The 10,033-nt window shown below is 24.9% G+C and overlaps 6 protein-coding genes across 6 annotated transcripts in view, besides 12 other annotated features; 3 read left to right on the forward strand and 3 right to left on the reverse strand.

Annotated features, from left to right (window-relative positions):
* Positions 1 to 724, reverse strand: part of EDI_058110 (uncharacterized protein) — a gene marked incomplete at both ends in the record, with an annotated part of 852 nt that extends 128 nt beyond the window's left edge. Inside the window, one exon of the mRNA XM_001733433.1 lies at positions 1 to 724. This exon is cut by the window's left edge and continues 128 nt beyond it. Coding sequence (XP_001733485.1) covers positions 1 to 724 — 724 coding nt within the window.
* A 63-nt stretch (positions 725 to 787) lies between these two features.
* Positions 788 to 901: a microsatellite.
* A 38-nt stretch (positions 902 to 939) lies between these two features.
* On the forward strand, positions 940 to 1,385 carry EDI_058220 (ribosomal protein l7ae, putative; the record flags this gene model as incomplete). Its single annotated transcript, XM_001739738.1, has 2 exons — positions 940 to 942; positions 1,011 to 1,385. 2 exons carry the CDS (start codon positions 940 to 942, stop codon positions 1,383 to 1,385), a joined length of 378 nt encoding a protein of 125 aa, XP_001739790.1.
* Positions 1,386 to 1,395: 10 nt separating this feature from the next.
* Positions 1,396 to 1,478: a sequence feature (AT_rich).
* Positions 1,479 to 1,517: 39 nt separating this feature from the next.
* Positions 1,518 to 1,894, forward strand: EDI_058230 (DNA-directed RNA polymerase III subunit RPC10, putative; the record flags this gene model as incomplete). Its single annotated transcript, XM_001739739.1, has 2 exons — positions 1,518 to 1,710; positions 1,764 to 1,894. 2 exons carry the CDS (start codon positions 1,518 to 1,520, stop codon positions 1,892 to 1,894), a joined length of 324 nt encoding a protein of 107 aa, XP_001739791.1.
* Positions 1,601 to 1,628: a sequence feature (AT_rich).
* Positions 1,895 to 2,145: 251 nt separating the features above from the next.
* Positions 2,146 to 2,180: a sequence feature (AT_rich).
* A 112-nt stretch (positions 2,181 to 2,292) lies between these two features.
* On the forward strand, positions 2,293 to 4,902 carry EDI_058240 (uncharacterized protein; the record flags this gene model as incomplete). Its single annotated transcript, XM_001739740.1, has 3 exons — positions 2,293 to 2,819; positions 2,891 to 4,349; positions 4,408 to 4,902. 3 exons carry the CDS (start codon positions 2,293 to 2,295, stop codon positions 4,900 to 4,902), a joined length of 2,481 nt encoding a protein of 826 aa, XP_001739792.1.
* Positions 4,355 to 4,406: a sequence feature (AT_rich).
* Positions 4,481 to 4,522: a sequence feature (AT_rich).
* Positions 4,903 to 4,912: 10 nt separating the features above from the next.
* Positions 4,913 to 4,950: a sequence feature (AT_rich).
* A 33-nt stretch (positions 4,951 to 4,983) lies between these two features.
* EDI_058250 (uncharacterized protein) lies at positions 4,984 to 9,069 on the reverse strand (the record flags this gene model as incomplete). Its single annotated transcript, XM_001739741.1, has 1 exon — positions 4,984 to 9,069. One exon carries the CDS (start codon positions 9,067 to 9,069, stop codon positions 4,984 to 4,986), a length of 4,086 nt encoding a protein of 1,361 aa, XP_001739793.1.
* Positions 5,079 to 5,173: a sequence feature (AT_rich).
* Positions 6,561 to 6,596: a sequence feature (AT_rich).
* A 78-nt stretch (positions 9,070 to 9,147) lies between the features above and the next one.
* Positions 9,148 to 9,244: a sequence feature (AT_rich).
* A 35-nt stretch (positions 9,245 to 9,279) lies between these two features.
* Positions 9,280 to 9,323: a sequence feature (AT_rich).
* Positions 9,319 to 10,033, reverse strand: part of EDI_058260 (DNA polymerase IV, putative) — a gene marked incomplete at both ends in the record, with an annotated part of 2,236 nt that continues 1,521 nt past the window's right edge. Inside the window, one exon of the mRNA XM_001739742.1 lies at positions 9,319 to 10,020. Coding sequence (XP_001739794.1) covers positions 9,319 to 10,020 — 702 coding nt within the window. The remainder of the gene's footprint in view (positions 10,021 to 10,033) is intronic.
* Positions 9,787 to 9,838: a microsatellite.

Here is a 10,033-nt window from a genome sequence, read left to right on the forward strand (position 1 = left end):
TCTTTTTGAATAATGTATCTTCATCATTTACTTCAGCTCCTGCAAAAATTATATTAAAGTTATTAATGTCATATTTAAATAATTCTGCTGTTTTTTCTTTTAATTGAATAAATGTTGTTTGTTGTGAAACTGTAGTTTCAATGACTTGTTTTTCACATTTAAGTTTAATTGTTATTTCTCCTTTTCCAATTAATTTAGCAGTTATCTCATTATACTCTGTAACTAAATAATAAAGTGGTTGAAATGAATGCATTTGTAATGACTGAATAATGTCTAAATCAGATAATTCAGTTGGCTCATTTTTTTCATTCATATAATATAATGCAATATATTGTTTAGGTTGTACCAATACTCCACGTTGCATAACCGATTCTTTAACCTTACCTATTACATCCATTTTTTTACAAGTAACTGAATATTTAATTGATGAGTCAAGTAAAGAAATAACATACAATACAATAGTATCTCCTTCATCGTTTTGTTTTGTATCAATTCTTAAACCAATTTCTTTTTTATCATATCTACTTACTGTCTTATGATTGTCTAATTCTTGATTTTCACAAAAAAGATGAATACAAGATTTTTCAATACAATAAGCTGATTCTAATTCTTGTTTAACATCAGTCCATGTATAAGACTTTGGTGGTGTAAATTTTTTTTTTTGAAACTCTGCACCTGGTGGAAAGTCATTGTTAACAAAAGTAAGAGAAACGTAATCTGTCATAAAACAATTAAGAATAAAACTATTAAAGATATAAATGATGTTTAAAACAAATTTTTTCAAGATTAATAAATAAAATAATAAATTAAATTATTTATTACAATAGAATAATAATAATAAATTATTAATAATATAAATTATTAATTTACTATTAAAAAAAATAAAAAGGGTAAATAATAACTTTGTAAAATCACTTGGTGAAGGAAACTAGTGATCCAATGGTTTGTAACAGTTTTGTTTTTCTTCTAACCCCCTTTTCTTTCTAATGAATTAATGTTTATATGAATAGGCTGATTGTAATTCTAAAATTTTTCCACTTGCAGAGAAAGAACTTCAAAACAAATTAATTGAATTTGTTCAACAAGCTCAACAAAATGGGTTTGTTAAGAAAGGAGCAAATGAAGCAACAAAAGCACTTAACAGAGGAAAGGCAGATATTATTATTATAGCTGCTGATACTAAACCAATTGAAATTGTTTTACATCTTCCAATTCTTTGTGAAGATAAAAATGTTCCTTATGTATTTGTAGGATCAAAAGCAGCTCTTGGAAGAGCATGTGGTGTTTCAAGAGATGTTATTGCGGTTGCAATTATTAATGATAAAGGAAAATCAGCACCATCTGTTGAAACAATGAAAGATGAAATTGAAAAGCTTTTATTCTAAAAAGTGATTGATTTTTTTTTGTTATTTATTTTAAATGGTTTTTTATTTTTTTTTAATATATTTCAAAGTTGAAGTTAAAAAAATAAATAAAAACCCTTTTTCTTATTTCTTAGTTTTAAAATATATCATTTCATGACATTCTTCTGTGCTAATTGTGGTAATTTATTGGTTGTTGAACGAGGAACTGAATTATATTTTAAATGCAGTACTTGTCCTTATAAATTTACATTTAATAAAAAAATTGTATATGAGTCAGAACTAAAAAGAAAACAAATTGATGCTGTGTTAGGTGAAGAACAATGGAAAAATGCTCAAAAAACTGAAAGTTTGTTATATCAATTATTGGTGTACAATCAATTATCAATACTTATTATTTAGTTATTTGTGAAAAGTGTGGATATAACTCTGCTTATTTCATGCAAATTCAAATCCGATCAGCTGATGAACCAATGACAACCTTTTATAAATGTGCTAATTTTGATTGTGGATATCAGTGGAGAGATGGATAATTGCAAATGTAATTTGAATTTTAACAGATATGTTTTGTAAATATCATTTGATTTTATCAATTATTATTTTGATTAAAAAGAAGATTATTTATAGTGAAAGGTTGAAAAATGATTATTATAAATAAGAGATACCATTAAGTTAGTTATCTTAGTTTTAGTAAGTGATTGAAAAAAGTATTAAGAAAGGGAATTGACAAAAAAGGAAATTTTAATTTTTTTTGACTAATTTCTATTAAGAAACAAACCCCTTCTTTAAATTTAAATTTTAACTTAAAAGTTTAATTTACTCTTTTGTTACTTGAATGCCACCTACCATCAAATTCGTTTTTCCTTCTCATCAATTCCTTCTTGGTCAAATGGTAGATGGGAAATTTATAGTTGAAACTAAACATAATTTGATGGTTGTTACTACTACAATTGCATATGTTTGCGTCGAAGTTGTTTTAGAAGAAAATGAAAAAATAGAAAAAACGATTCATCAACATACTGTTGTTATTAAATCATCAAGTGAACCATTTATTATAAAAGATGGAGATGAATTTCCCTTTCATATTTCTGTTCCTATTGATTTACCTCCAACAATCAAAAATGATTGTGTATCAATAGAACACCGATTCATTGCAACCGTTGTTAAAGCAAAAACCACTTCATTTTTTAGTCAAAAAAAATTAGAAGAACATATTATTGTTGATATGCTTTATCCACATCTTAGTGGGTTATCATATTTTACTAAACGACATGAATTTTCTGCTGAAGGGTATTCTCTGTCTGTTAATCTTGAAAGAGATATATATTCTCTTGGACAAAATCTTCGTGTTAATTATTTGTTAGAAGGGTCAGCAGAAAAAGATGTTCAACTACCGTTACTGATGTCGTTAGTAAGAACATTTACAAATAGAAGTACTGGTGAAATGGCTGTTATTACGTTTGTTAATTTATTATTTATTTTTCAACGTTATCGTATCATTTAATCAAACAAAGAGTCTCACAAAATAGAAAACATGATGATCATATTAGAATTAATCAACCTATTTCACTTGAAATCACAGTCCCAAATACAATATGTCCTACAGTAAAATCAGCAATATCTGAAGTTAATGTTGAGTACTCTCTTATAGTTTCAGTTGATATGTTATCTCTTTGTTGTAAGAGAATTCAAATTGAAGGAAAAGTTCCAATTCTTATTACTGATATGCAGCAATGTTCAAAATCTAATTTTAATGAAATTGGTACACTAATTACTCCAAATGAATTTAATGAAAATTATAAAGAACAATTAAATTCTGTTTTAAATAATTATCAAATGGTATTACAGACATTATTAGATATGAAATTTTATAAAGACTTTGTTGTACCTGACTGTCCTAATAGGAGAATGTTTAACATCAATCAATATATATCATTAGTTAAAGAAATTCTTGAATCGATTCTTTCATTTGTTATAAATCAAGCTACATGGAGAGATTCTACAACTCTTCTCCCTAATTATTGCAACATTAGAAAAATGACAAGAATGTTTCAAGTGGCTATTCATTTTTCAGTTAACTTTATTTTGTTAATTCCACCAACAGCATTACGTACTTCAATTTATGTTAACTGTCTTCAAACATTAAATTGTTATCAAAATTTATTATATCATCTGTATATGAAAAAGAAATCAATAGAAGAAAGTATAGATGAACTTAGAAAATCAATATCACATTATTTAGAATGTATTATTGAAGCAGATGAAGATAAATGGGTTGTAGAATTAGATGAATTTAGAAAATGGTTAAATGGTTTGAGTTTAGAGTCTATTCCAATAAATACAACAATACCTAAAGAAGATATAATGAATCAGTTAAAACCATTATTTCATGAAGTACCAAATCTACTCTATAATATTAGAATGGCATGTGATACTGTTTCATTAGAAGGATTAAAAGACTTAATAACTATATTTAAAACAAAAGTAATTAATTTTATTGGATTAATACAAGGATTAATTACGGATGAACATTCAAAAGAATTTCTTAGATGTCAATTTATTAATTTTAATAGTGGGTTAGAATCATATATTGAAAGAGCAGAAGTATTAAGTTTTGAACCAACATATCGTACAGAAAAATATTGGGATTATTCTAAAACTGTTTTATCAATGTGGAACATTGTTTCTATAGTTATTAAAGAAAATCCAATCAATAGTAATAATGATTATTTTCTTATTTATCAATGTAGTATGGAAAATGATAATTTTGTTATTAGGGATGAGAGTGGAATAACTGTTGAAAATCCGTGTATATATTGCATTTATAAAGATGGTTTATCTAAAATTATTAAAGAAGGAATTTATAGATTAAAAACAAATTATAGTGATTTTATTGAAATGCACTCAAAAGATTTCTTAATGGTGTTTAGTAAATTTTTACATTTATTATCTGCTTCATATCTTCATCCAAATGTTTTTAGTAAATTTGTTTGTTATTATTATTTAAATTAATGTTTTATATTAAATAAAAATAATTAATAAATAGGTAAATCAATTTCAGATTAAACAACGTGATGTTCAATTATTTAATCCTTTAAAAGAACTTTTTATTCGTATAGAAAATTTTATTCAAAAATTAATTATATTTTATAGAATTAATACCTCTAGAGATCCAACTTCAATTGTATATGACGCATGTCATGCACAAAAAAGAGTTGTTGAACAATTAATGGTACTTGTAAGACTTTGTCTTTTACATGGTCAAATTTATTCTCCAATTTACGTACAAATGATTGATGAATTTCAGAAATTCAGAGAAATGGTATATGGGTTATTACTTCGTCAATTTCATCGTTTAAATGAAGAAGTTAAACATTCTAATGCAATCGATGATGAAATTCAAGGTTCATTTTTTGGTGCAAAACAACGACAAGTGGTATATACTCTTCTTTTTGAAGAACATGTTGATTGTTCTGAAAGTGCTGATATTCCAATTCAAATGAAAGAGTTAGAAGAAGAGGTAGTTAGTAGTGCTGAGTAATTCTGAATTGTTATTAATTAAATTAAATTTGAAACAATAAAAAAAAATCTGTGGTTAACAATAAATCGATTATACATAGTTTTATAAAATAGCTAATATTTGTTTAACGTCTTTACGAATTTCCATATCGTCAATGTTAATTAATTCGCATAATACAAGTTGAATATTTTGATTAGTAATAAATATTTTTGGATTATTACTATTTTTTAAATGATATAATAAAATTTTAATAATATCAATATTTTTAAATTCAAATAATTTTAATATAAAAGGAGAATAATGTTCTGATTTAATAATAAGTGAAATACATATTGTTGCAAATGATTTTAAAATATTATCTATTTGTTTTTTTGGTGAAGTTAAAAGAAGTCTTAGTGATAAATATCTTTCAATATGTTGATATAATAAAGGAATAAGAAGAGTTGGGCATTTTTCAATATTACTTTTTGTAATTGATAATATTTCATTTAGCGCTGAAAGTGATTTGGTTAAATCGTTTTGTTTTGGAATATACATATGTCTAATAATTTGGTGTGCAGTAAAATTATGTGGTTGTTGTGAATGTATTTTTAAACATTGAGCTGAACATATTGGAATTCCACAAAGAGCACATTGAATCATTTCACAAGCAGGTAATGATTTATTACATTGAGAACATATTGATAATATTGGTGGTTGAATAGGATCAGTAAAAGATGGAGTGATATTTGTTATTGATAATAATGAGGTTGTAATTTGGTCATAGAAATATTCTACTAAATCAGTAAAATGAATAACAAATAATGAAGGTTCAGAAACAAGTTTTGGAATAATTTCATTTAAAATAAAAAGACCAGTTTTTTGAAGAGCTTCATTTGTCGTTAAAATTAAAAGTGTTATTAAATTAATAACGTCAGGTAATAATAATGGATATAATTTTGATGTTTCTAATGATCTAAATGCAATCGATATCCCAATGATAGCTACCCAATCTTTTGATGTTTCATCAATACTTAGTGTAGAACTCATAATAATTTGTAATGCTCTTATTTTGATATCATCAGTTAATGTAGGTTGTGTAAGTAATTTTTCATAAATAATTTGTATAACTTTTGTTGATATTTCAACGTTTGTATTGAGCATTGATTTAGCAAGTGCTTTAATGCATGGCATCCAAATATTAATTACATCATTATTTAATACCTTAAGTTCTTTAACATTTTCAGCAATATTTGCTAATTTTTCAACTGCGTAATTAGCTGCTTTATCATTTGGACATATAGAAAATTTAGATAAAGCATTTATATAATATGGAAAATATGAATCAAAATATTTATCTTTATATTCTTCATATTCAACTAATTTCTCAAATCCTTTATTAACAATAGTCATTTCTATATCTTCGGCTGCTGTTGATATTATCTGAAAAATATGTTTCCAATCAGAACATTTTTTTACATATGAAAGAACTAATTGTCGAACAGATAAAAGAGGAGAATCACTAATGGTAATTAATAACATTTCATAATATGTTTCTGTAATATTGAAATTTTCTAATTCTTCTCTTTGTATTAATAAATCATAAATTGAATTAAGTATTTCCAATGCAACTTGAGCAACTTTTGATTGTGGATGAAGTGATATACTATTTAATATTGGAAATAAAGTTGTTGATAATGAATTATAAATATAAAATATACGATAAATATTAAAATGAATAACTGAAAGTAACATATTTAATAAAGAGATGGATGGTGTTTGTGAATTTGTCATTTCAAATGCCACTTTTAACAATTGATTAATATATGATAATAACCCAGATGGTGATAATGAAGTTCCATGAATTACTGCTGAGAATAACTTATCGTCAGGACAAACAATTGACTGATAAGAAGTTGTATTAGTTAAATCAAATGTTTTGTATGGAATATATCTATTAAATCGAAAGTGTTTTGGAATAGAAGTAATACGATCAGTTTGAATATTTATTAAATGAACAAATAATTTAATTGGATATTGCCATGCTTCATTAAATGAACTTCCATAAGAATAACAAAATTGTAGAAGTAATTTTAATGATGTTGATTGATAATTACTAGATATAGATTTTTGTAAAGGCCAATTAGATACTAATGATAGCAATTGATTTAATTCTTCTTTTTCTTTGCATAACGATGAGAAATAAAGTAAAGCATGTGCTGAAGAAAATGGATCTAATTCATTAATAAATAATTGTTGTAAAGCTGAGAGAATTAAAGAAAAACATCTATGAAACATATCAAATTGATCTTCAGTTGGTGGTTGTGTATTTTCTTTAAACAACGGAGTTTCTTCTAATTGATCATATAATTGCATTAAATCTGTTGTTGGTACTTTGATATTCATTTTTATTGAAAGTTCCTTAAATTTTTGAAAATTAGAAATTATAGGAGTGTCAGAAATATCCCTTGAAAATTGAAGAAGTAACATACATAATTTTTTTACTGTATCAAACGAATAACTTGTTGTAACATGATATATTTCAGTAAATGCTTTAATAAATTCAGTTGTTGATTTATTATCATTTGGTAATATAAATCCATTCAATGAAATAGATAATGCATCATAAAAATCATATCGAGAAAGATCAAGAATAGAAAAATAGCCATTTAGTGCATCTTCATGTCTTGTTAAATAATATCCAATTCCATTCTTATCTAATGTGGAATCTTTATGTAAATAATTACCAACTACTAATGGTTTTTGTGTTGGACATTTTTCTTTAATTGCTTCTTCTATCATTTTAGCTGAAGATAATAATACTGATGGTTGTACTTCTAAAGGTGGGGAAGGTGCAAATGAACGGATACATTGAACGATACCTTGAGAACAATACTTTTTAATGATATCATTTTTAAATCCATTAAGAAAACAATTAACAATTGATTTAAATACTGAACCCCCTAAAGAATCTCTGTCAAAGATTGTATAAATACAATACATTGCATTACTTGAAGATGATAATGATACTAATGATTTAATTGCAACGATACTATTGTTTGGATTATTTGTTTCATTAATATAATTGTTAATAATTGTTCTACATTCACTCTTCATATGACTTCCATGTCGAATAATTAATTGATTTAATATTTGAACAGCAAGACCACTAATACTCCCTCCAATAAAACAAGTGGTTGAAAACATCTGAAGTAATTGATGTCTAATAGCGTTATTTAATACATTGGGAAGACATACAGATAGAAGAGAGTGTATCATTTCCATTGAAATTTCTTGGCATTTTATATTACCTTTACCTCCTTTTTCTTCTAAAAGAATATAATCCTTCTTAAAATCTGTTTTAGAAAATGATGGTTGATTAAACCAATTAGTTGATGCACACTGAAGTAGTTCAAGTAATACAGCTTGTTGTCTACTTTGTTTTAATGAATCGTTTTCATTCTTTACTGGTGTAGGTGAAATGTTTAGAGTACTCCAAGAAGTATGACTTCTTGAAGGATACTTTTGTTGGATAAGAAATGAAGGTTGAAGAGAAGGAGTATTTGAGTAATGAGGATTTGAAGACAGAGTTGAATTTGGTGATGAGAAAGAAATAAGTTGATTTATATCTAAACTAGAATTTATTGCTGGTGATGGTGATGGAGCAAGTATTGGAGAAATTGATGGAGAACTTTGTAATAAAGGAGAAGTAACTGATGGAGAATGTGATTCAATAATTAATGTAGCAATGTAATCACGGACAAGACGTAAAGGATAAAATTGTGATGAGTTAGTTTGATAATATGAAGATAAAACATGAGCATCAATAATAAAATGAATAGCTTTACAGTGATACGTATTTTCTATTTGAAATTTTGATGTTAAAAAAACTATTCTACAACAATTAAGAATTGATTGAATTGGTTGAGGTAGAAAAGAAGTGAAAATAGAAGATAAGAATAATCTCATAGTTTGATTTGAAAGAAATAATGGATCAATAATTGGTAATAAAACATTTGTAAGTTTAGGTGTCAACTTAAAACGAATGATTTGAGGAAGTAATATTTGAAACAGTTGTTGTAAAGTATCTGATAATGGTTTTATTGTTAGTAAACAACTTTTAATTGATTTTATAGTAGAAAGTATGTCTTTATCTTTTATTTCTTTTGACAAGTCATTCATGTAAGTACACAAGATGTTTTGATCCATTTAGAATGTGAAGTAAATTTTTAGTTCATTTCTTTCTCTTATAGAATTTTCAATAGAAAATTTCCTTATATTTTTCTGATATAAAAAAAAAAGAAATCAATTTAAAAAAATTAAAAGAATAAAGAATTTAATTCAATTCAAATATGATTTAATTAATAATTATTAAAGATTTTAAGAAAAGAAGTCATAATTATAAAGAAGGGGATATAGTTATAAATATTTGTATTTAAAGAATGAAAAATATTTAATTTATTGATGAGAAAATGAGTGTAAAAATTTTGAGAATGAGTCATTATACATTTTTTCTGCATAATGTTCTAAGATTTCTTTAAAGTCATTGAAACGAGGATGTTCTAATGATAATAAAACTGTTTTAATAATTATTTGAAATTCTTTATAACATTGATGTTTTAATAATACTTTAAGATATTGTAGTATTATTTCAATATGAAAGAAATTAATTTCTTTTCTTGATTTTAAATAAGTGATTAAAATATTAATTAACTCTTTAGTATTTTCTATTTCGAATAATTCAATTTCTTCAATTCTTTCATCTAATTTTTCTATAATAATTTCATCATTAGCAAATGAAATTTTTGGATTATTATAAATGTTATAATATTTTGAATAATGTTGAATAAGTTCATTTTTAACATCATTTGGAAGTGCATTTAAAACAGATATATCAATTTGAGATGCACTTGGTAATTCAATAAATTTATTCTTTTCATTTTGTTTTATTTTTTTATATTTTTCTTCTTGTTGTTTTGCTAAAAGAATTTGTTGAAATATTTTTGATTCTTTTATTTGAACTGGTTGGATAGAGTGTAATTTACTTATTTGAATAGAAATTCCTCTTAAATCTTTTATTAGAATTTGAAATTGATTCCATAAAATAACAGCACTTTTATTAAGAATTGCAGCATTTTGAGTTTCACAAATAGTAATACTCTTAGAATGTATA

Source organism: Entamoeba dispar, genomic scaffold (genome assembly GCF_000209125.1).
Source record: "Entamoeba dispar SAW760 scf_1105229462373 genomic scaffold, whole genome shotgun sequence".
NCBI lineage: Eukaryota > Evosea > Mastigamoebida > Endamoebidae > Entamoeba > Entamoeba dispar.